The sequence below is a fragment of the Gorilla gorilla genome, chromosome 4, assembly GCF_029281585.2.
Source record: "Gorilla gorilla gorilla isolate KB3781 chromosome 4, NHGRI_mGorGor1-v2.1_pri, whole genome shotgun sequence".
NCBI classification, from domain to species: domain Eukaryota; kingdom Metazoa; phylum Chordata; class Mammalia; order Primates; family Hominidae; genus Gorilla; species Gorilla gorilla.
Genome location: NC_073228.2, coordinates 14,652,122 through 14,677,213, shown reverse-complemented (window position 1 = coordinate 14,677,213; position 25,092 = coordinate 14,652,122). Strand labels below are relative to the sequence as shown.

The 25,092-nt window shown below is 55.7% G+C and overlaps 1 protein-coding gene across 4 annotated transcripts in view; it reads left to right on the top strand.

Moving 5' to 3' along the window:
• The window catches only part of SEPTIN9 (septin 9), a 222,044-nt gene that overhangs the window by 18,935 nt on the left and 178,017 nt on the right, over positions 1 to 25,092 (top strand). For 2 of the 4 annotated variants that reach the window (XM_055388822.2, XM_055388823.2), the window contains exon 2: positions 8,026 to 8,082. The exons of 1 other annotated variant lie outside the window; for it this stretch is intronic. In XM_055388822.2, coding sequence (XP_055244797.1) covers positions 8,026 to 8,082 — 57 coding nt within the window. Of the gene's footprint in view, positions 1 to 8,025; positions 8,083 to 20,022; positions 21,233 to 25,092 lie in introns of those variants that run through there. One more of the 4 variants, XM_055388825.2, reaches the window with a different exon arrangement.

Here is a 25,092-nt window from a genome sequence, read left to right as displayed (position 1 = left end):
TTTCTGAAATCCAGGTTTAACTGAGCATCCTGTATTTTATATGAGAACCCTATATAGGTGAGACCCAGAGTCTCAATGCCCACTGGTAAGCCTTTGCAGGGAGGCTCTGTGGGTCCTTGGCTGGCACTGATGCCCTGTGATGAGCAGGGCCATCTGGCGAGGTGGACGCCTGCTGCCCATGCAGGCAGAGCAAGGCCCTGGGCAGGCATGAGCTGATCTCACCTTCCCCAGCCTGGGAGCCAGATACTATTGGCAGCTTGCCGTCAAGAGAGGGGCTGGTCACCAAGAGAGGGGCCGCCTCCATGGGCCTTCTTTGGCTTTTGGCTCTCCCCCAACCCTCCTCCTACCCCAAACAGAGGCCAAGGGCACCGCACCAGAACCAGCGTGCTGCCTCCTTTGGTTGGCATTTTGTAGTTGGGTAGACTGTTTCCTTCTTACAGGAGCTGGTGGGTGCCCCTTCCGCTTCACAGGGAGGATGGCTGAGACCCCTGACCTTGACACAGGGTGCTGTTCTTTTTTTTATTTTTATTTTATTTTTTTTTTTGAGACTGAGTCTTGCTCTTTTCACCCAGGTTGGAGTGCAGTGGCATGATCTTGGCTCACTGCAGCCTCCACCTCCTGGGTTCTAGCAATTCTTCTGCCTCAGCCTCCTGAGTAGCTGAGATTACAGGCATGCACCACCACTGAGAACAATGCCTTCTACAGTGTTTATTCTCCTGTAGGAGCAAGTTCCCAAGGCAAGGAGGTTGCTCCCCTCATGGATGAATAAATTGACTTTGATCCACAGCCCCACGTGTCAGCCTTGAGGGTGGAGAAAGGTTGTTCTGTGTCTAGGCAGGGGGTGGGGGCAAGGCCAGGAGGGCCTGGTGCCCAGTGTACCTCTTCAGGACACAACTCCAGGTAGCAGAGGCCAAGGACAGAGGGGAGGAGAAGAGGGAGGTGGCCATTATCTCCTTATCTCAGCTTCCTTTGGAGATAAGCTTGAGTATTTTAGTTGTCCACTAAGTCTGGAGATAAGTCTGGAATTTAAACCTTTGACTTTGACCCAGCCCTTCACAGCTCCTGTGAGCAAACTGAGCCTCAGAAAAAGGGAATGAAGCCTGTGTATCCTGGACGCCCCCAACCCAGGCTCAAACCGCCCCCACCCCAGGCTCAAACCACCCCCATCCCAGCTCAAAGCGCCCCCACCCCAGGCTCAAAGTGCCCCCACCCCAGCTCAAACCGCCCCCAACCCAGGCTCAAAGCACCCCCATCCCAGGCTCAAACCGCCCCCATCCCAGCTCAAACCGCCCCCATCCCAGCTCAAACCACCCCCATCCCAGGCTCAAACCACCCTCAACCCAGGCTCAAAGCGCCCCCACCTCAGGCTCAAAGTGCCCACAACCCCGGCTCAAACCGCCCCCACCCCAGGCTTAAAGCGCCCCCACCCCAGCTCAAACCGCCCTATCCCAGCTCAAACCACCCCCATCCCAGGCTCAAACCGCCCCCACCCCAGGCTCAAAGCACCCCCATCCTAGGCTCAAACCGCCCCCACCCCAGGCTCAAAGTGGGAAGGAGCCACAGGGAAACAAACGGGGGAGGCACGGATGACCAGGATGAGGGTCTCCATGACCCACCTTTCCCCAGGGGCTATCTCAAGAGCTTTTTAAACTTTTATTATTTTTTAATAGAGATGGGGTCTTGCTGTGTTGTTCAGGCTGATCTCCAACTCCTAGCCTCAAGCCATCCTCCCACCTCAGCCTCCCAAACTGCTGAGGTTACAGGCGTGAGCCACTGCACCTGGCCTCTCTCAGGAGTTTCAAGAAAAAAAATGGGAATAGATTTGTTTGTTTGTGTGTGTGTGTGTTTTCTTTTTGAGAAAGAGTTTCGCTCTGTCACCCAGGCTGGAGTGCAATGGCACGATCTCGGCTCACTGCAACCTCCGCCTCCCGGGCTCAAGTGCTTCTTCTGCCTCAGCTTCCTGAGTAGCTGGGATTACAAACATGCAGGCTGATTTTGTATTTTCATTAGAGACTGGGTTTCACCATGTTGGTCAGGCTGGTCTCAAACTCCGGACCTCAGATGATTTGCCTGCCTTGGCCTCTCAAAGTGCTGGGATTACAGGCCTGAGCCACCGTGCCCGGCCAGGAATAGATTCTTTTCTGTAGATGACTTCTGTCATTATTGAAAATGGATGTTTATGCACAATTGAATTGCCATAACACCTCATCCTAAAAAGCTCCTTTTTGAGAAAATGTGACTTTTGATAGAGGAGAGACTGTCCAGGCCTCATTCATTGTCAGCACAAAGGCAGAGCAGGGGTGTGGCAGTGTCACCCTCCTCTGAGACAGCCCCATCCCTGCTCTGCCCAGGGGTTTAGAAGTCTGGTCTATTCGAGCCCACAGAGGGGTTTGGAGTGGCTGTCTTACATCACAGGTGGGGTCTGTAAGGATCTGAAATGACCTTTGAGAAGGCGGGTGTGGTGGGTGCATTTCAATCGTTAAAGTAACAACAATGATACATCAAATAGGGTCTGCTCAGATTCTGAGTGCCTGTTTAAACATTTCCATCTTGTGACTTACCAGATTCTAGCATAACAACCCAGGTAAAAGAAAAAATAGCTGGGCGTGGTGGCTTGTGCCTGTAATCCCAGCGTGAGGCCAAGGCAGGAGGATTGCTTGAGACCAGGAGTTTGAGACCAGCCTGGGCCACCTGAGACCCCACCTCTGAAAATAAACAAACCAATAAAAGACTTTCATGCTCTATGTCTTTCTTATATCTAGGTTCCCCAAATTATATGCATTGGGGAAAGTCCATTAAGAGAAGCCCCTGGCCGGGTGTGGTGGCTCACGTCTGTAATCCCAGCACTTTGGGAGGCCAAGGTGGGAGGATCACAAGGTCAGGAGTTCGAGACCAGCCTGGCCAACATGGTGAAACCCCATCTCTACTAAAAATACAAAAATTAGCCGGGCGTGGTAGTGCATGCTTGTAATCCCAGCTACTCAGGAGGTTGAGGCAGGAGAATCACTTGAACCTGGGAGGTAGAGGTTGCAGTGAGCCAAGTTGGTGCCATTGCACTCCAGCCTGGGCGACAGAAAAAGACTCCATCTCTAAATAAATAAATAAATAAATAAATAAAGGGAGAGAAGCCTCTGGGCTCCTAGATACAGGGGTCAGTGTCCACCCCTGCAAAGCTGCTGTGCCCAAAGGGGGGCTGTACTTGGTGGAATTGGGGCAAAAGAGCAGGGAGGGCACCGGGCAGTTGACCTGGTCTCCACTACTGGAAAGGGGCTGTGCTGCTGGTGCCCTGAGCTGGTTCCACAAGGAAGACACTGCACGGGGCGCCCTAAGTTTGCTCTTCCTGCCTAGGCTCACCCTTTCCTCTCCAGGACCAGGGAGCCCCGCTCGTCCCCTGTCTTCGGCATCTGCTCTCTGGCTTGTGAGCACTGCATTTCTTTCTGCTTGGAACGCCGGCCCATAGTGGGTCCTTGGACTCCTGCCTTCTGCTGTCTTTTGCTATATCTCGTCAAAGTGTGTTTTATTTATTTATTGTTATTATTTTTTGAGACAGAGTCTTGGTCTGTCGCCCAGGCTGGAGTGCAATGGTGTGATCTCGGCTCACTGCAACCTCCGTCTCCTGGGTTCAAGCGATTCTCCTGCCTTGGCCTCCCGAGTAGCTGGGATTACAGGCGAATGCCACCATGCCTGGCTAATTTTTGTATTTTTAGTAGAGATGGGGTTTCCCTGTGTTGGTCAGGCTGGTCTCGAACTGACCTCGGGTGATTGGCCCACGTCAGCTTCCTTTTTGAGACAGAGTCTTGCTCTGTCGCCCAGGCTGGAGTGCAATGGTGTGATCTCGGCTCACTGCAACCTCCGTCTCCTGGGTTCAAGCGATTCTCCTGCCTTGGCCTCCTGAGTAGCTGGGATTACAGGCGAATGCCACCACGCCCGGCTAATTTTTGTATTTTTAGTAGAGATGGGGTTTCCCTATGTTGGTCAGGCTGGTCTCGAACTGACCTCAGGTGATTGGCCCACGTCAGCCTCCCAAATTGCTGGGATTACAGGCGTGAGTCACCATGCCCGGCCAACTATTATAATATTGATATTATAATAATATCACAGCCGGGTACGGTGACTCACGCCTGTAATCCGAACACTTTGGGAGGCTGAGGCAGGCAGATCACCTGAGGTCAGTTCGAGACCAGCCTGGCCAACGTGGTGAAACCCTGTCTCTACCGAATATACAAAAATTAGCTGGAGCGTGATGGCAGGTGCCTGTAATCTCAGCTACTTGGGAGGCTGAGGCAGGAGAATCCCTTGAACCTGGGAGGCGGAGGTTGCGGTGAACTGAGATCGTGCCACTGCAGTCCAACCTGGGTGACAGAGCAAGACTCCATCTCAAAAGTAGTAATAATAATAATACTAATATCACTTATTGAGTTTTAATTTTGTTCCAGGCACTGTGCTAGTACTTGTGCTATGTGACCTCATTGACTCGGAATAACCTATGAGTAAGCACCATCTCTGTCCCCAAGGAAGCTGAGACTCAGGAAATGGAAGTCATCTCCCAGGGCCCACAGCAAGGGCCTGGTGAGGTCTGCGTTCAAATTCTGATCATCTGACTCCAGGCTTTCCTGCCTCCTTTGCCTCCCAAAACTCAAATACTTTCATCTGGGATGACTCCAGACAGCTAGATTTCAATTGTCTTCTCTCCTTCTGAGTATGTTTTATTTTAAAGTCACATAAAGATAACTCAGTTCTCAACTGGAGCCATGGAATCGTTAGATGTCTTGGAGACTTTTCCAGCTACCTCTTTGCTGGACTCAGACACAGGCCTGAATAATTAGGTCCAAGGAGCTGAACTGGAGCCACTCGTGGCCAGAGGTCTCTTCCTGGGAACAGCAGTGGCGGCAGCGGCTGCGCTGAGCCTGGCAATTTGTTCAAGAGCAGGGGACGCTCAGGCTGCGCTCGCCCCCTTCTTATGAACGGCTTGCTTTGCGTCTTCTCTGTGCCAAGGGCTGCCAGGCACCAGACGCCCATTTTAGGAAATCAGAAAAATAAACAGTGTAAATAAAACAAAAACTCCACCCAAGAAATCTGAGACAGATGCTGTTTTCCCCACCGTTTCTCCACCCCCATGCTGGGTTTGGAGAGAGTGGGCCAGCATGTTTCCTACGGATAAGAGGCCCTGGGGTATTTAACCTGGATGGAACCTCTTCTATTTTACTTTTGCCCGGTGCTAGGGGGCAGAAGGCAGGGGTGGTGTCCATCTGGCCCAGGGAGGAGGACAGGGCAGCCTTTGTCGCCGGCATCCCCTGCAGAGATGTCTCAGCCAGAAGTGACTCCATCCTCAGGAACATGTATCCTGTTCTTTGCTGGGCGGCCCCTCCTTACCCCCCATTGTTTCCACAGTGGGGTGTGCTAGATTTATGGGCAGAGTTCTGGTTCACTCTCAGCCCCGGACAGCATGGTGTGTGCGTGGGGATGTGTGGAACAGGGGATAGTAACCCCGTGTGCGTTATATACAGTGCGGCTTCCAGTCAGGTGTGTGAAGGGGGTGCTCATGGCCATCGTGGAAGTGAGCTCAGCTGGGGCTGGAGGGTCCAGGCTCACTGTGTGCCACTCAGCAGCCTTGGGAGCGGGGTTCATCCTTCTCCCCGCTCCTCTCCCCTCCTGGTCCCGGGCAGCCCACCGGAGCTGCACTCTGGGCCATCTCTCCTGGTCTTAAGGAGGCTGTCATTTCTGGGAGGCAGATGCTGGCCCCTCCATCCCCGCTTCCTGGAGATCTGCGCCGAGGTCTGCCTTTCTGTCTGGAGGGACTGGCCGGGAACCCCTGGGTTTTCCTGGTGGGGTTTTTGTTGCTTAGCAGTGAGCAGAGTGAGTGGGCACCAAGAGGAGGATGCTGGGTGAGGTCACGGACATGGCTGGGGCAGGCTGGGGGTGTTGGAGGTGAATTCCGCAGCTGTGCGACCTTGGGCAGTTTGCCCAGCCCTGGGCCTCGCTTCCTCCTCTGTGAAATGGGGCGGGAGCACCTGCATGCTGGGGTTGTGGGTTGGATGAATCGGAGCTAAGGTACAGCTCACAGCCTGCCGTCAGACCCTCGCAAGCAGAAGTGGGTGTCCCTGCTCAGCGTCCTCCGGCCCCTCCTTCAAGGCTCAGCTTTGTCCTCATCTCCTCCATGAAGCCTCCCTGGTTACTCCAGGAGTCACGACCCACACCCTCTTTGGAGCCTTGTGTCACACGCATTTCTCACGGTGTTGCTTTCCCTGGAGGATGGGTTCAACTAAAATTGGGGCCCATCTTGGGGTTCCCCCCAGCACCAGAGAAGCTCAGGCTTAGTAGAGATGGGTACCCTGTCAATACTAGTTCCACGAAGGACACACTGTGCTCATTCTGCTGCCAGTTGCTGAGTCTGGTGTCCTGTAGTTATGGAACATGTGTACAGGCCTGGGCTGCTGGACACAAAGGCCAGATGGACAGTTCACTCTGCGTCCGCTCTGAGCCTTTAGAAACAAGCTGGCTGCACCCATTTCCATCTGGTCACAGTTTAGGAGTGGCGTTGTGGAATGGATGGAAGGAAGGATGAGTGGGTGGGTGGGTGGATGGATGGATGGATGGATGGATGGATGGATGATGGGTGGATGGGTTGATGGATGGGTGGATTAGGTGGACGGGTGAATGGATAGGTGGATTGGTGGGTGGGTGGGTGAAGGGCTGGATAGGTGGGTTGGGTGGTTGGGTGGATGGATGTGTGGAGGGGTGGTGGGGTGGATGGGGTCCATGGGTGAATGGATGGATGGATGGGTGAATGGGGTAATTGGGTGGGTGGATGGATGGATGGATGATGGGTGGATGGGTTGATGGATGGGTGGATTAGGTGGATGGGTGAATGGATAGGTGGATTGGTGGGTGGGTGGGTGAAGGGCTGGATAGGTGGGTTGGGTGGATGGGGTGGATGGGTGGATTGATGCGTGGAGGGATGGTGGGGTGGATGGGGTCCATGGGTGAATGGATGGGTGAATGGAGTAAATGAGTGGGTGGATGGATGGATGGATGCTGCAAGAGCCTCTCTGGAGGGTTCCGGGGAGGAGCTGGCATCTTTGACCAGCAGCCAGCATGGTGATCAGATGCAGGGAGGTGTCTGGGTCTACCTGATCCCTTATCTCACTGTTGGTGGGGCTGGGCTGGTTATGTGTCCCTGAAGCTCTCTGAAGGGTGGCTGTATGGCATTGCCCAGGGGACATCCCCAGAGCGCCGTGCTCTACAGCAATAGGGTGGCTGCCTGTGCTCCCAGGGCCGCTCCTCCTGGCAGCCTTTTGGGTTTGCTTGGCTTAACACTTCAGCAAATCTCCTCGAGTTAGGACTTGCCTGCCATGAGCCTCTCCAACGAGCAGCCCCAGGCCAAGGCCTGTGTGTGGGCAGAGGGAGTGCATGCCGCGGGAGGCTGCATTAATCTGAGGTTCTGTTTTTGTTCCTTCCTGGGGCAAAAGGTAAAAATAGCCTGTCCCACTCCATCCCCAAATCCAGCCCGGCTGTACCCAGCCCTGGGAGTGAAGGGAGCTGGGTCAGGACTGCCCGTGAGTTGTAGACCCTGGTGTAGGGAAACCCTGATTCATAAGACGGGTGGACATGGAGGAAGGAGGAGACTCTGTCCAGCAGAGACACGCTTGGGTGCAGCCCAACTTGGAGTCTGATGGATGTGGGCTCACCTGTGTGCAACTCTCATTCACTGTGTGGCCACAGGGAAGTGACACTCTGTGGAGACTCAGATTCCTTATCTGCAAAACAGGGGTAGTAGGGCTTGGGGGAGGATGTGTGTGAAGGTTTGGCCCAGGGCCCGGCCAGCAGCCGGACAGCAGTGACTGTCATCCCTCCAGGTCCAGGGTTACCTGGGGGAGTAGGGCCTCTGTCCCCAGATGGGCCCCGTTTCTGGCTCTGGAACTCACAGCAGGAGCAAAGGCGAGGACATTCCTGGTGTTAACCATCCACCCAGAGGGAGAGCGCCAGTGGCCTTGTGTGACCTTTGCCCTTTGTCTCTGTCTTTAGGAGGCACGCGGACCTCCAGTGGCCGGCTCCGGAGGCTTGGTGACTCCAGTGGCCCAGGTAGGTGGCTCGCTCTGCCCTGGCCCCACCCAGCTCATGGGTGTGTTTGTGCTGGGGCCCCTTCATTCTGGTCTGGGACCTGCCTCCCCACCTGGCTTCCCTGGATGAGTGGGGCCACTTGCCCATTTCCCAGGGAGACGCTGTCTTTGACGGCTTTGGACTCAGGTGGCTTCCAGGCCTGTCGACGCTGCCCTGCTGGAGATGATCCTTGTGGGGGCAGGGGCAGCCACCCCCAGGCTCAGGGAGCAAGCCCGTGTGTGCGGGACAGAGGAGAGAACAGGAGATAGATAGGGCTGGATGATTTGGTTTGAGATGCTGAGGGGACAGACGTGCCATGGACAGGTGGCTTTGGCCGTGAGCCTCTTGGTGCTGGTTCAGTATCTGTGGGCTCCCTGCAACCTTGCAGGATGGAAGATGCTCCAGGATAGAGCAGATACGTCCGGTGTTATCTAGGAGGAAATAAGTGGGCCTCTGGCAGTGGTCACTGTGCTACTCCTTGTGCTTTTTCCATGTGTTTCGAAATTTTCCACACTAACCAGTAGGGAAGGGAAACAGATGCACCCATCAGAGCTCTGGGGCTGGCTGTCCAGGACAGGAGTTACAGCTTATAGGCTTGGAGGGACTCTACCAACCACTGGGTTCAGCCTGGGCAGGGGAGTGGGACAGAGAGGTCAGGGCTCTGCCTCCAGCCCTTGCCCCCGAGGGCTGAGTCTGCACGTCATCTTCTCCCCACTGGGTGTCCCTGATCTCCCCTGCCTGACCCCAGTGTGGCCATGATAGTGCCTCTGTTTCTGGGAGCCTATGTTGTTCTTGGCTGTCACTTCCAGCGGCCAGGCTGGGACAGGTGCCCATCTAGTGGCTTTTCTATTTGGAGAGGATGATGGGTCACAGCAATGAATGGACTTACCTCCCCTAGGAGACGAGGAGCTCTGAGAAGAGCAGAGATAGCGTGGTCACCTGTGCATATGTGCTGGGGGCCAACTGGGTGCCAGACCCCTGGCTGCCATCATGGTGGCAGACAGGCAGGGACTGTGCCTTCATGAATTAGCCATTCTAGAGGAGACAAAGTTACCAAAGGACACGGACCCGGAGTCAAATCCACACAAATAGAGCGCCTGTGGACCAGGGCTGCCTTCAGAACAAGGTGAGACAGCTGTCCTGCCAGGACAAGGTGCCTACGGGGGCAAGGGCATGTGCCCATCTGGAGCCGCCACCTCCATGCTCTAGACCAGCTCCGTCTAATCAAACCTTCTGTGATGGTGGGTCTGTTCTATACGTCCGCACTCCGCCATCCTGTATGGTAGCCGCTCAGCCACCTGGGTCTATTGCACACTCGAAGTATAAATGTTTACGTTTATTTTATTCACTCATTTACTTGCATAGAATTATTTATTTATTTTAAATGGATTTCCACTTATATCTACGTGTGGCTAGTGGCTATGAAACTGAACAGTTCCAGACCACACTGGCACCTGAGACCTCAGAATTCTAGACCCAAAGCCTGCTTCTGATCCTGAGCTTGCTTCTGTGGGGACAGCACAGACGCCTCCTAAGTCTGCCTTCCAGAGGTGGATGCAGTGCCTGTGGACTGTGCACCCCCAGGCCTGGACGGTGGAGAGGGTGGCTTTTTACAGGGAGTGGGAGTGGAGGGGATGCCGTGTCCACGTGAGTGCATGTGAGGCCCCTTGCAGTACAGGATGGGACTGTATGTGGGAAGAGGGGGGTGATGCTCTGGCTGGAGGCCCCTGGGCAGCTGCATGATTCAGCGCTGTGGTTAAGAGGGGCTCCGCCCATCGCAGTCATGTTGGGCACTAACCACTGGACAGCCCAGCCGCTGCTGTGTTTCTGGGGAGCTTTTCTCCGGCTCCGCATCTGATCTGCCTCTCCATCTCCTTCCCTCTCATTGGCCAGCTTCTGGTGGAATGGGGGGGGAGGGTACCCCAGTTCTTGTGGGGGTTGCATCTTGGGAACCTGGCACCCTGGGCTGCGTGGACACAGCCTCCCCCGGCGGTTGCTTCCCTCTGCTCAGACTGGCTGGTTCTGTGCTGTCAGCACTTGGCAGCCACGATCACAGCTCAGCTTGGAAGCCTAAGGCATAATTTGCTGAAGCCCAAAGCTGCAAGCTGGTGATCTGGGTTTGCGTGGGACTGCCTGCTGACACACGGGGTCCTCCCTCTGTGGGCCTCTGTGGGCTCTGGCCCGAGACACCCTTTCCTCATCTTCTTGGCTTCTGTCTTTCTCCCTGCCTCCCTGCTGCTAAGACCCTGGTCCAGGCAGGAGTTCATTCCTAGACGCCCCAGCATCTCCGGCCTCCCCATTTGACACTCCCCAGATGACTGTCTGCCATCCCATCCTCCCAGCCCAACTTCTCTGTAGATCCACATCTGGCCAATCTCCTATGTCTGGGACTCTTGCCCTCCCCAGAAGGACGAAGGCTCTTCTCGAGGCTGTGTTTGGGACTGGGCCAGGGATGACATTTCTGGCAAGAGCTTAAATGACACCACGATCAACCCTTTGGTCAGCTCACACACTTTCTTTCCTTTTAAAAAAAAAAATGGAATTCTTAGAGCTACAAAAAAAAAAAAATGTAAAGAATAAGGTAACAAAACACCTGTGTACTCACCATCCCGCTTAAGAAGTGAGACATTGCAGGTGTAGCCCCAGCCCTGGGTGACCCTCTCCATCCCATGCTCCTGCTGTGGTGCCCGCCCCTCTGGATTGGGATCTGGCCCCGGGCAGGCACATCTGTGCTGGGCGGTAGTGTGTCTGAGAAGCCTAGGTCTCCTCTTTTTTTTTTTTTTTTTTTGTTTTTTTTTTGAGATAGAGTCTCGCTCTGTCGCCCAGGCTGGAGTGCAGTGGCACCATCTCGGCTCACTGCAACCTCCGCCTCCTGGGTTCAAGCGATTCTTCTGCCTCAGCCTCCCCAGTAGCCAGGATTACAGGCACCCGCCACCATGTCTGGCTAATTTTTTTTGTATTTTTAGTAGACACAGGGTTTCACCATGTTGGTCAGGCTGGTCTCATACTCCTGACCTCAGGTGATCCACCTGCCTCGGCCTCCCAAAGTGCTGGGATTATAGGTGTGAGCCACCGCATCCGGCCTGGTCTCCTCTTGCATACGGTCATCAGCATCGTGTGTCTGAACAGCCTAGGTCTGTCTCCTCTTGAATGCCATCATCAGCATCACGTCCTTGGTGCCTCACTGGAGTCAGTGGCTGCCCTGCCTGTGCCCACAACGTGACGGCGTGGAGATTTATCCGTGTAGATCCACGTAGCCTTGGTTCATTTATTTTGGCAGCTAGCGAGTGTTCCTCTGTGTGGGGAGGCAGAGTTTGCCTGTCCCGTGGCCCACTGGTGACATCGCCAAAGGTCTTCTCTGTTACTAGTGCTGCCGGGAACGTGTGTTTCCCCAGGTGGATTGGCTGGGCTGTGGAGACGCGCTTCTCAGCCCTTCTAGATGTTACCACCACGCCCTTCCAAGTGGCCTTCTGGTAGGCTCTCCCATGTTCACTCATTTTCTGTGCCTCAGGCAGCCGCCTCTCTGACTGAGCGTCCAGCTGACTTTTGCCCTGGTTCCCACGGTGCACGGAGCATTTCATCTCAGTGGTGCCTGAGCTTCCCTCCCTCTGGCCCTCAGACCCCGGCTGGGATCCTTGGAGCCAACTCCTCTGCCTGACATCCCGTGTCACTGGGTCCTGCTCTTCCATCTTCCAATACCTCTGGGGTGTGTGGCCTTTTCCCCAGTGCCCCCATTATCCCTTCTGTCCTAGGTTGAACCATGTCCCCCACAAACTCATGTCCACCAAAAACCTCAGAATGTGACCTGGGAGTTGGAAATGGGGTCTTTGCAGATGTAAGTAGTTAAGGATCTTGAGATGAGGTCATTCTGGATTAGGGTGGGCCCTAAATCCAACAACTGGTGTCCTTAAAAGAAGCAGAGAGGCCACAGACACACCGGGGAGAGCCACGTGAAGGCAGGAGCAGATGATGGAGTGACGCAGCCCCAGGCCAGGGAGCGCCTGGGAAGAGGCAAGGAAGGACCCCCCCCACCCCACCCCAGAGCCTCCCTAGGGAGTGTGGCCTTGCTGACACCTTGATTTTGGACCTCTGGCCTCCAGCATGGGAGAGAACCCGCTTCCATTTTTTCAAGCCCCACAGCTGTGGTCCATTATGGCAGCCACAGGACACTGATGCACCTCCCACCTGGCCACTGTGGATGGACGACCCCCGCCCGCAGGAAGTTTCCCTCAAGCACTGCAGGCGTCTCTGCCCTCGCAGGGGATGCCTGCACAAGGAGGTGTGAAAAAAGGGCCCTGTGGGGGCAGGGCCTGGGCTGGTGCTCCCTGCCTCCCTTCATCCTATGCTAGTTCCCATGCCTCTTCCGGCAGGAGTGCCTGGCTCCACCTGGTGAATCAGAGCCAAACTCTCCTGACAATTGGCTGTCACTTATTTAACTGCCACCATCCCCAGGAGACAGAAAATGCCAGAAGGGTGGGGCCTGTGCAGTGCCTCCTCGCTATTTCCCCAGGGCACCGTGCCACGTTGCCTCAGTGCACAGAGTAGCTGCTCAAAGTGTGTCGGACAAACAGGTGCCCCATGCCCAGCCATGCAGACAAAAGTGTGCCACGTGGAGGGAGCTGGTTGTGGAAGAGACCACCAGCATCTTGGCTGCCCGAGGACCTTGCCCCTGGGCTCTTGCAGGCACCCCTAGTTCATTACTTCCTCTCTCACCCATAGCTACCCGCTCTTCCTCTATTTCTCTGATGTCAGCCTTGCCACCCACCCAGGTTTGCAAGCAGGAAATCTCAGAGTTGACCTTGACCTCTGCCTCCCCAGCACCCCCAGGTCTCAACAGGCTGCCAAGATCTCATCAACTCGCCCTCTGCATACTGACCCTTGGACAGGCTGCCCCGGTCATGGTCATGTCTTGGTTGGGCCTCCATCATCCCTCCTTGGACCAGCGGGTGCCATCCTCCCCACCCCTGCCCTGCTGTGGCTCCTTCCCGTCCACGGCCAACATTTAGAGGACGATTACCACTTCCCTCCTGTGTGCTGGGGACCGGGTGATAGGATCCCTCCACCCGATCATTTCCATTAGGACTGGGCCCGGTCTTCTTACTCACAGAGCCCTTAGTTTCCGTCCCCAAAGCCTCGAGGGTGGATTCGTGCTGCCGCCCAGCCTGGCCCTGATACCGCTTTCCAGCCTGGAGCCCCCTGCTTCTGCGCTCCTGGCTCTGAGTGCTCGGGCCCCCCTGGATGGGTTGCCACTTGTCCTCTGGAAAGCAGGGCTTCCGTGCTCCTGGACCCAGCTGGCTCAGGGTGACTTTGGGCCATCTTGTCACACCCCTTCTATCAGCTTGGCCTTGGTTATTTCTGTGTCCTCCACAGCCTCGGACCAGAGCCGCGGCGGGATGCTTTCCTGGTGCGTGGCAGGCAGTCAGGAAATATTGCTGGACTGACCTTGATAGGAGATGCTTGGGAGAATTGCCCAAAAAACTAGCTTAAAATGCAAATATTGGCCTTCTTTTCCATTGGCTAAAGAGTAGCGTTTCTCCGTTTGCCTCCCGGGTAAGAAATTGATGGCGAATGCAGTGTCTCTAGGGAGGAGAAGAAGGTGACAAAAAGGGTCTGTATAACAGGGCACACACTAGGCATTTGTGACTATTTAAGTTTAAATTATTTAACATAAATGCGAAACTCTTTGCCTTGGTAGCCCTTCCACATTGCAAGCGTTCACTGCCACATGTGGCTGCCATATTGACTATGGCAGATACAGAACATTGACATCATTGCGGAGAGTTCTATGGGGGGGCGTTGGTTTAGATCATCTTCACGTTGGATCCACAAATTCATTGTTTATCCAGTGAACGGTTGTTGGGCACCTACTGAGCAAGCAGGATGAAAGACACCCGCTCTCGGGGGAGTCTTCCGTTGGCTGCAGAGAAGCTTAAACTCAGGGGGCCTGGGGCAAACTCTGCAAGGGCCCTTGGCCTCTGCACCCCCAGACCTCCCTCGCTCTGCAGGGGCAGTCGGGGTCCCCCTCTAGGAATGGAGCGCCAGCTCCAGCTCCTGTCAGGCTACAGCCCGGATGGATGGCTGAGCACGAGCCTGTGAGAGTGGAATTGGGCCCAACCGGGCTGCTTCTCCCCGTTGTCTTGGTTTCCTTCCACACTGACCTGGAAGGACTCCTAAAGCAACAGGCCTGCCCAGGCGGTTTGCACCAGTAAACCCTGCAGCGGCCCCAAGGGCAGAGATAGCTGGATTGTATTTATTTAGGAACAGCCAAAGTTTGAGGCACAATAAAAAGTGGAGAAAGATTCCAGAGAGGAATGCAGCTGGCCTCAGCCTGGGAATCCGTCTTGCTTGGGAGGCTGTAGGCGGGCCAGGCTGGGGCCAGCCTGGAGGGTCTTGGCCGGCTCTGCTGGCAGGTACAGTAGCAGGGTCAGCAGGAGGGAGTCCAGGATGGAGCTCCTTCATTTTTAATTCACGGAAGCAAACTTCAGTGGTTGAGTCTGAGGATGAGCAGGAAATGAACGGAAAAGTCTTTTTTTTTTCTTTTTTCTTTTTTCTTTCTAGGCAGGGTCTTTCTCTGTCCCCCAGGCTGGAGTGCAGTGGCACAATTATAGCTCACTGCAGCCTCAACCTGCCAGGCTCAAGGGATCCTCCTGCCTTAGCCTCCCAAGTAGCTGGGACTACAGTTGTGCGCCACCATGCCTGGCTAATTCTTAAAAGAAATGTTTTCAGGCTAGGCATGGTGACCCATGCCTGTAATCCCAGTACTTTTGGAGCCGAGGTGGGAGGATCACTTGAGCTCAGGTGCTCCAGACCAGCCTGGGCAACATGGCGAGACCCCGTCTTGACTAAAAATACAAAAAGTTAGCTGGGCGTGGTGGTACACCCCTGTAGTTCCAGCTACCCTGGAAGCTGAGGCTGCAGTGAGTTGTGATCACGTCACTGTCCTCCAGCCTGGGCAAAGGGAGTAAGGCCCTGTCTCAAAAAAAAAATTGTTTTTTTTTTTTTTTTTTTGAGGTGGAGTCTTGCTCTGTTGCCCAGGCTGGAGTGCAGTGGCATGATCTTGGCTCACTGCAATCTCTGCCTCCCAGGTTCAAGTGATTCTCCTGCCTCGGCCTCCCAAGTAGCTGAGATTACAGGCATGAGCCACTGTGCCTGGACTTTTTTTTAGAGATGGGATTTCTCTATGTTGCCCAGGCTGGTCTTGAACTCTTGGCCTCAAGTGATCCTCCCACTTTGGCCTCCCAAAGTGCTGGAATTACAGGTGTGAGCCACCACACCCAGCAGGAAAAGTCACTTTTTAAAGCGAGAGGTTGTGCATCCTCTATAGCTTGGCGCTCATCAGCATGGAGGATTTACTGGAACGTGTGTTAGGTGAGGGGACATGGAAGATGGCAGCAAATCCGAGCCCAGAGCATCAGAAAGCGTCCTTTCAGCCCAAGATGCCTTCTCTCCACCTCCGCGCAGCACCCTTCCCCAGTGTGTACTCCTGGAGCAAGGTGGGGCCGATCCTACGAAGACCCTTTCCCAAAGGCCCCTGCTGCCCACATCAGTGTCACCTGGACCGCCTGCTCTATTTTCTGGATGGCTGGACCAGCCCCAGGGCCTCCTGGCCTGGTGTGGGGAGCACAGTCCACCCTGGGGAATGCCTGGTATGTGTCCCCTCCCCCCTGGGTACCAGGGGATGAAGCTGTGCTTCGTGGAAGGGGACAGAGGGGCTGGTGCCCAGGATGGTGCACCTGGGGCGGCTGAACTGGACCTGGCCCCTACTGGGCCCCTGTGGAGCCCAGATTGTTGTGAGAAGGGGTGGAGAAAGACAGGTGACCCGCACCTTTCACTTTTGTTTCATGTGGGAACAGGGGCTTATCCTGCACACATATTCAGTTTGGAGTATGAATTTCCATGGAAGAGGAAAATCTCTACCAAGAAGGCTCTGATGTCAGGATTGTCTGTGAGGGCCGGGCCGTGTTCTGGGGCAAGGACAGGAGTGGAGGGGGCAACCAGGGAAGGCTTCCTAATGGAGTAGGCATTTGATAGCATCTTGAAAGCCAGAGACTGAAGAATGACCACCTAACTTCTTTTTTTTTTTTTTTTTTGAGATGGAATCTCGCTCTGTTGCCCAGGCTAGAGTGCAGTGGCCTGATCTAGGCTTACTGCAACCTCCGCCTCCCAGGTTCAAGCAATTCTCCTGCCTCAGCCTTCTGAATAGCTGGGATTACAGGCATGTGCCACCATGCCCAGCTAATTTTTGTATTTTTAGTACAGATGGGGTTTCACCATGTTGGTCAGGCTGGTCTCGAACCCCTGACCTTGTGATCCACCTGCCTCGGCCTCCCAAAGTGCTGGGATTACAGGCATGAGCCACCGCACCCGGCCACGACCACCTAACTTCTTTCTACAAGATGCCCCCGGGCTGACGCAAAGCAGGTTGAGTGTGACACTTCCTTCCTGTCTGTGGGTTCCGGCCTTTCCAGAGCCCGGCCAGTGCTAGTGGAGACAAAGTGGCCTTCGCTCTTCCTTCCCGCCCTGCCAGGCCCAGCCTGTGCCGCTGAGCCCCACTTTGCAATTAAGAGGAGCTGTGAACCAGTGATGCTGATGTCGCAGAAAAGTGGCCAGGGGTCTATGGGGGGTGAAGGACAGGGGTGCCGCCCTGAGAACTGTCTGGAAGGGGCTTTTGGGTAACAGTGCCCACTCCAGGGTGTGGGCAGGCTGGGGTGGCTGGGAGCTGGGCTCATAGGCTGGCACAACCAGAGTTTCCCAAAGCCGTGGGCCTGAGGGCCCTGCCTTCCTGGGACAGCAACCTTTGGTCCAATTTGGGAAAAGGTGGGTTAAACCAAGCCCGGCTCCCTCACTGTGGGATTACTCAGTGCGTTTAGTATGCAAATGTGCCTCTGAATCTAAGACAGGACCACAGAAACCTCTTCAGTGTTCCTCTGGAGGGAGGGACCGCGGGGGATCCACCGCAGGGGCTTGGGTCTGCGCTGGCCTGGTGAGGTGCCCCCTTAGTGCTTACACCATGCGCGGTGAGAGGTTGGCCCCTCGCCTCCCCCACCCTCTGCTGGCCTTACCTCACCACCTCTGCACTCGCCTCCCAGCCGGCTCATGACTAACTCCTGCCTCTTCAGAGCCAATCGGTGCTGCCAGGTTTTCCATTTCAAGTGATCCCCCGCCTGGGCCAAAATGTTTGGATTTTCAGGCACGGAGGGGAGATGGACCTCAGGCCAAACCATGCTGGGTAGAACTGAGGGTCAAGGCTGCGCTCAGCAAGTGCTCCAGCCCTGGCCGTCAAACCCATAGTGTGCACAGCGTGCAGGAGGTGGCTGGGTGAATGAACTCAGTCATAGCCCGGCCCCTCACTCGGGGCTGTTCCCAAGTTCCCACCGCCAGCCAGGCTGGGTCAGAGCCTCGTGAGGCCTTCCTGGGCTTCCCTGCCCCACAGCAGGAGTTCGTATGGAGAGTCTCGAGTGAGGTTAATGGGTTTTCTTCTTCTTCTTCTCTTTTTTTTTTATTTGAGACAGGGTCTCACTCTTTTTACCCAGCCAGGGTGCAGTAGTACGATTATAGCTCACAGCAGCCTCGAACTCCTGGCTTCAAGCAATCCTTCCGCCTCAGCCTCCCAAAGTGCTGAGATTACAGGCACGTGCCACCTTGCCCAGCTGGGGTTTCTGCTTTATACTTTTTCTCTTGTTTCTAAACTCAATACAAAGAAAGATATTACATTTATAATCAGAAAAACCAACAAGGAATATTATTTCAAAATTGGAAAAGGGATTAAAGAAACAAACCAAGAAACCTCTGCGATTCCTGCCGATCGGAGTCAGTGGTTGTTAGTGGTTGGCTTAACACAATGTTTTAGGAAGAAATAGAATAACAGAAAGCAACTCCAGTGAGCTGAGCCCTGGCTCTGTCTGTAGCACTGCATCAGTTTCCTGCAGCTGCTGTAACGAGTGGCCACAAGCTGGCTGGGTCACAACAACGCCCAGCCATCCTCTCACAGCTCTGCAGGCCACACATCCGAGATCAGGGTCACCAGGCTGAAATCAGGGTGTCCACTGGGCATAGCCCTCTGGAGGCTCTAGGGCAGGGGTTCCCAGCCCCATGTGTCCTATTAGGAACTGGCCTGCACAGAGGAGGTGAGTGGCTGGCAAGCGAGCGAAGCTTCATCTGTATTTACAGTCACTCCCCATTGCTCGCATTACTGCCCAAGCTCTGCCTCCTGTCTGATCAGCCATGGCACTGGATTCTTATAGGAGAGTGAACCGTATTGTGAACGGCACATGTGAGGGATCTAGGTTGCGTGCTTCTTATGAGAATCTAATGCCTGATGATCTGTCACCGTCTCCCATCACCACCAGATAGGACCATCTGGTTGCAGGAAAATAAGCTCAGGGCTCCAACTGATTCTACATTATGGTGAGTTGTATAATTATCTCATTGTATATTATAACATAATAATAATAGAAATAAAGTGCACAATCAATACAACGTGCTTGTGGCCGGGTGCAGTGGCTCACACCTGTAATCCCAGAGTGAAACTCTGTCTCAAAAAATAAAAAATAAAGGCCAGGCACAGTGGCTTACGCCTGTAATCCCAGCACTCTGGGAGGCCAAGGCTGGCGGATCACGAGGTCAGGAGTTCAAGATCAGCCTGGCCAATATGGTGAAACCCCATTTCTACTAAAAATACAAAAATTAGCCGGACACGGTGGCAGGCGTCTGTAGTCCCAGCTTCTTGGGAGGCTGAGGCAGAAGAATTGCTTGAACCCAGGTGGCGGAGGTTGCAGTGAACTGAGATAGTGCCACTGTACTCCAGCCTGGGTGGCAGAGCGAGACTCTGTCTCAATAAAATAAAATAAAATAATAAATATAATACACTTGAATCATCTCAAAACCATCTCCCCACTCCCTGGTCCGTGGAAAAATTGTCTTCCCTGAAACCGATCCCAGGTGCCAAAAAGGTTGGGGGCACTGCCTTCATCGCCTGCCCCTTCGAGCCTCTGGTGGCTGTGGGTGTCCCTTGGCTTGTGGCTGCGTGGCCCTTACCTTCAACACCAGCATCTTCAGATCTCTCCGGGCCCCATCTCCACTTGGCCATCCCTGTCTGTGTCGAATCTCCCTCTGCCCCTGTCTTGTATGAGCACCGAGACTGCCTTTAGGGACCACCTGGACCATCCAGGTGCTCTCGCTACAGCAAGATCCGCAACTGAATCACAGATGCAAAAACTCTTGTTCCACACAAGGTCCCATTTGCAGGTCTAGGGATTAGGACATGCTATCCCTGGGGCCATTATTCAGCCTTCTCTAGTGCCTATGATCCCTCCCTCCCTCCCCAGCCTCCCACCTCGGCTGAGATGCTGTCCCCACCTCCCTCACTGCCTGGCTGCCTGTGGGGCTGTCCTCTAGGCTCTTTGGGAGGAGGTGGTTGCTTGATGTCTCCCAGAAGGCTGGGAATGGTCCTCCCCACCCCACAGGAAGACGTCCTTTCTGCCAAGGAGACTGCATTTGGGGTCCTATCCCAGGCAGAGAGCGGACGGGACTGTGGCCTGAAGTGGCACTTCAGGGCCTTTGGCTCTGTCATCTAGCCGAGGGCTGTGCATGGGCCTCACCTGGTCACAGGTAACTCACCTGGCTCTGTGGGGCAGGGATTGTAAACTCAGAGGCCTGCGGGGTGTGTCGAGGTAGAGGGGTGCAAATATTGTAAATTTGTTGGGGGCCTTGGGGAGCAGCGCAAACTGAAAAGTGTTTTGTCTGAAGAGCAGAACTGTCTTATACCAGCCCTGTGCGGCCAGGCAGGAAGGCTTCCGTGGTGCGGCCACGCGTCCTCCCTTTCTCAACAGAAGCTGACAATCTGGAGTTTTCAGAGAGATTGCCTGAGCTCTCAGCCTTGGCACGAACACACATTCTCTTTAAACAGGCTTGGGCCAGCAGAACCAGCCTCCGTGTCTCGGGTTTGAATGAACCCTTGGGGTGAAGCTTAAAGACAGAGAGGATGCCCCTGATCCCCACCCCAGGGACCCACATTGTAAACCCCCACCTGCTCTGCTGAGCCCTTGGCCTCAGCATGGACCCTGACCATGTGCTGGTGGGGACCCCCCAGGTAAGTAAGCAGCCTCTGAGGACCCCGGATGAACAGTGGGGAACAGCACTGATCCCCCAGTGGGGCCCCGAGTTCCGGGAGAGGAAGACTCGCTCCCTCCCAGGGGACGGCTAGAGACTCACTGACTCATGCGTGTGTGGTAGGAATCTTCCAGGAAGTCCCCGTCCCGTTCGCCCTCTCTGCCTGGGCGGGGACGGCAACTGTCTCTGTCACTGCAGGCTAACGGGACGGAGGGGGGTGACTTCTCTGGGTTCCTCCTGGGCAGGTGCTCCGGAACCTTTTCTCAGCACGCTGGCCTGGGGCACGGCCGTTCCTCCTGCCCAGCCACGTTGGGGTACAGGGTGAAGAAGGACTGGGGCCAGCCCAGGACAGAGGAAGGCGAGGCAGGCACGCAGGAACTGGGCTTTTTAAATCCTTAAACCCAAGGAAATCGTAGCATCGCGGGACAGGGAAAATGAAAGACTTTGGAAGTCGTCAGGAATTTGACTCTGTGAGTTGGTTTCCAAGAGTCTAAGTTAAGCATCTCCAAGTGGATATTAAAAAGGAGCAGCAAGCCTCGGGGCGGCGGGGACTGGAGGAGGTGGAGAGAGGAGGCTGCCGGAAGCCGCACTCGGGACCTCTGCAGCCACCGACCAGACCGGGCGGCCGGGACTCTGGGACTCTCGCAGGCAGAGCCTGCGGGCTGCCGGACTCCTCGGGGCCCACGTCGGGCCCTCTCTCCTGCCTCCTATTTTTGGATTTCTCTCCTTTGCTCCCTTTTTCCTCCCGTTTTGAAGAGACAATGCTACTTCAGTTTGGAGCACAAACATATGATCAGCACATGGAAATGTGGTAATTCGGATGCATTCGTGATTGCAACAGATTGAAGAAATTAGACCAGACAAAGAGTGTTTTTAGAAGAGGAGGAGGAGGAGGAGGAGGAGGAGGCTGAGAGAGGGAGGGCGACGGGGGTGAGAAAGGGGAGGCCGCCTCTGAGCGGGACGCCGGGACTCCCGCCGCTGCTAAATATATCCGTAGGAATGGAGAGGGACCGGATCTCAGGTACGCAGACAGCCCCCTCCCCATCGGCCGCCCCCCACTGCCCTGGACTCGGGGCTTTATTTATGCTTGGGGGAATAAGCATGCAAAGGGCGCTTTTGCTCATTTTTCACAGAAATATTTCTTTTCTTTTTGACGGTTCCAAGCTCGTGGGATGAACGCCGTCTCAGAAGCTAAGCTCTCCTGAGTCTGGCTTTTATTTAAACTCGGCTCTCCTCTCTCCTGGCTACTTCCCTTTCATTTTCCAGTGTGCCATTCTTGCATGTCATGGCCACTGTCAATGCTGAGGCTGTTGGTGCCGAAACCTTGGGAGGGTGTGGAGGACCTGCCCCCCTGGCTCGGGTCTGGGACGGCGGCGCTTGGACCTGGCTGGTGGTTGGTTTGTCCACTGTGTGGTTTGTTTTTTGCTTCCAGCCAAAGCCTGTCTTCAAGGCTGCCTCGGTCTCCTACCTAAAATAGCATTTCTGTGCCTTCCTGGCAGTTGATTATAGAGGGGGAAGCTCCCGGCGCTCAGAGGAGCCTGGCGTGTGTGTGCACGTGTGTGTGCATGTGTGTGCGTGTGTCCACTCACGCTGGCAGCCCCCTTGCCGCAGGCACAGACCCATCAGGGCGTGAACCGGCAAATGAAGAGAAAGGGGGCTCCCCTGCCTTTAGTTCACCCCAGCTTTCCAGGCCCTCCCTCCCAGGCCCAGCCTCCTTGGTCCCTTCACTCACATGCGGTACCGTGGCTGCCATCTCACGTGGCCAGCGCCGTCATCGGTAATTAGCAGTGATGACAGTTTCTGCCGCTCATGCCGCCCTCTGAGCCCAGGGCTGGGAGACATGGGGTGGCTGAGCCAAGCTCCAGGCTTTGGGTATTCTGAAGTGACCTACGGGCCATGGAGCGGGAGGTCGCTGAGTGTCAACCCCTACGTGCCTTGGGCCCTGGTCTGTTGGTTGCCACTATGTGTGTGTTGGGGGGGTCCCTGAGAGGCCTGAGAGAGGGAGGCCCATCTCGGTGGCTCCTCTCTAGGACGTGTGGTCCCCTCCACCGCTGCTCCCAGGGCCACATCTTTTTTTTTTTTTTGAGACGGAGTCTGGCTCTGTTGCCCAGGCTGGAGTGCAGTGGCACGATCTCAGCTCACTGCAAGCTCCGCCTCCCTAGTTCACGCCATTCTCCTGCCTCAGCCTCCCAAGCAGCTGGGACTACAAGCGCCCGCCACATTTTTTTGTATTTTTAGTAGAGATGGGGTTTCATCGTGTCAACCAGGATGGTCTCGATCTCCTGACCTCGTGATCCGCCCGCCTCAGCCTCCCAAAGTGCTGGGATTACAGGCGTGAGCCACCGTGCCCGGCCTCAGGGCCACATCTTGATTGTCACGTTGGGACTGGTGGAGCAGGTGTGTGTTGTGCCACTGAGCACACCCAGTCGGGCACAGCAGGCGGACCTCAGGAGGGGGCCGGGGAGACGGCAGAAGGCTTGGGCGGCAGTGAAACTGCATCTTATCTGTTTGAGCTCGGGGGCTCAGGCCCGCTGGGATGGGTGGGTGTGGAGCCCAGTGTCCTGCTCTCCGCCCAGCAGGAGCCGCAGGGCAGGGAGCGCTGAGAGGGACCTTCGTCAGGCTTGCGCAGTGGAGCCGTCCTCGGAGTGACCACCCCACCAGGCAGCCTGGGCAGACCACAGTGGGTCCCCTGCCTCCTGGGCCACCAGCCCCAGGAGGACGTCACTCCACCCGCCTGGCTGGCAGGGGCCTCGGGGAGCCTCGGGTTCGGCCTTCACTTTATAGATGATCTAGCCGAGGCCCAGATGGGTGACCAGCAGGGGATCTGAGAGCCGAGCAGAGAGGCGTGGGTTTGGGGGTGGTGCTCCCTGGGGAGCTGGAAGTGATGGCACCCTCCCAGGCTCACAAAACACGGGCTTTTCATGAACTGAACAAAACACTCTTTGAAAGCAGCCAGTGCTGTGCCCCAGAGACCACTCTGATCCCTGCTGCCCTTGGCTGAGGACAGCACAGCCAGGGATGAAGCGGGGACCTCCCCTCGGGCTGTGCCTTGATGAAAGATGCTTTCTACAAAATCCCATTCGGATGTGTTTTCATGTAAGAAAACGTACATTTTTAGAAACTCAGTTGTAAACTGGCTGCCTTCCGAATGAACACGACAGTCCCGGAGCTGTTTCCCTTAATGAGGTTCTCGTCCTGGGCAAACTTTAGCGCTGGTCTTTAATTGTCACTGAACTCCTGAACACTCCCTGGGGAAGTGAGTTCCTTCCTGTATCTGCTGGGTGGCCTTGAGCAAGCCACTTGGCAGCTCTGGGCCGCAGTTCCATAATCTACAAGGTGAGGGGTGGGAGCGGCACGGCCCCTAGGCAGCGCCCCCACCTCCTGCAGGTTTCTGCGCGTGTCCTGAGTTTTGTGGGCGCCTCTTCCCTCACTGAGGGGCTCTTCTTCTTTGCAGGGCGTGGCTCACGCCGCGTTGTCAGGCCGCAAGCCACTGCGAGAGCTGCTCTGATCCCCATGCATGCTCTGGCCTGAGGAGGAGCCATGGGGAGGACGCTGTGCCTGTGTGACAGAGGCCTGCCCGGCAGACGCCGGCCCGCTGACTTCCAGACGTGGCTGTGGGTGCCTCATGCCCCACTGGGCTGGCGTGTGAGGCGTGTCCAGCTCAGGCTGCCCTACAGCTGCCCAGGAAGGGTTTGTGGGAGGGGGTGGTCCTACCCTGGTGAGTCCATGGTGGTCTGCCGGCCCCAGGGAAGGCTTAGGAGCCCCAAGAGCTGCCCTCTTGTCCCTCCCTAGGCAGTGTCTGGCTCCGGTCTGGTTTGTGAACGGGGGCCTGGGTACTCTCCTGCCCTCCCTGGGGGCTGTGGCCTTCCCCTGGGAAGGTGCTGGAGGGTTTGTCAGCAGGGCCGGCATGAGTCATGGAGTGGTGACTGGCCGCTGAGGCATGGAAGGCCACTCCTTCCAGCCAAGGGTCGGAGCTTTTTTTTTGTTCTGGACCGGCTTTGTGGCTTTTACAAATTAAGCAGTTTTATCTTGTTCCAAGAGCTTGTATTTCAGCAGGGAGAGAGTCTCCAAGAAGGGAACTTTCCACTGGGGAGCTCCGTTGGGCTGGGAGGCTAGGAACAGGCCACGAGGGAGGGCTGCAGGCAGGGGGAGTGGCCGTCTGTGCATGGTCATGAATGCAAGCCCGGGGTCCTGGAGGGGGCTTGGCCACGCTCTCGCTGGACGTCTGTCCCCACCAGGGTCCATCCGATGCAGTACGGCACAGGGTAAAGCCCAGCTCCTCTTACGGGGTTCCTGGGTCATCAGTGGGCAGGGAACCGAGGCCTCCTGGAGGGCGGTGCCTCAGCCCTCACCCCTCCCTCCTGTCCCTCGTTGTGCTGTCCCCGATGGCCTCTGCCATCCCCTGGGAGTTCTTACCCCTGGACGTGCGGTGCCTGTCTGGTCTCAACCTCTCCAGCTCTGCTTTTCCATCTCCGAGGTGAGAGGCCTGGCCTGACGCACTCTGCACCCGCTTCCTGCCCAGCCCCGTGGGAACTCTGGTCCCTGTAGTGGTTTCCTGGGGCTGCCATCACCAAGTGCCACAAACTGGGTGGCTCAAGACACCAGACATTTCTTCTCTCGCCGTTCTGGAGGCCAGAAGTCTGAAATCACGGCATCAGCAGGCCTGGTTCTTTCCGGAGGCTCCGAGGGGGAGCCTGCTTCTCGCCTCTGGCAGCTTCTGGCGGCTCCCGAAACCCTTGGCGTTCCTTGGCTCGTGGCCACACCACTCGACCTCTGCCTCCGTTGTCACGGGGCCTCCTTCTGTGCCCTAAATCTCCCCCTGTCTGTCTCTCATATGGACAGTCTTTCTCGGATTTAGGGCCCACTGGGTAACCCAAAATG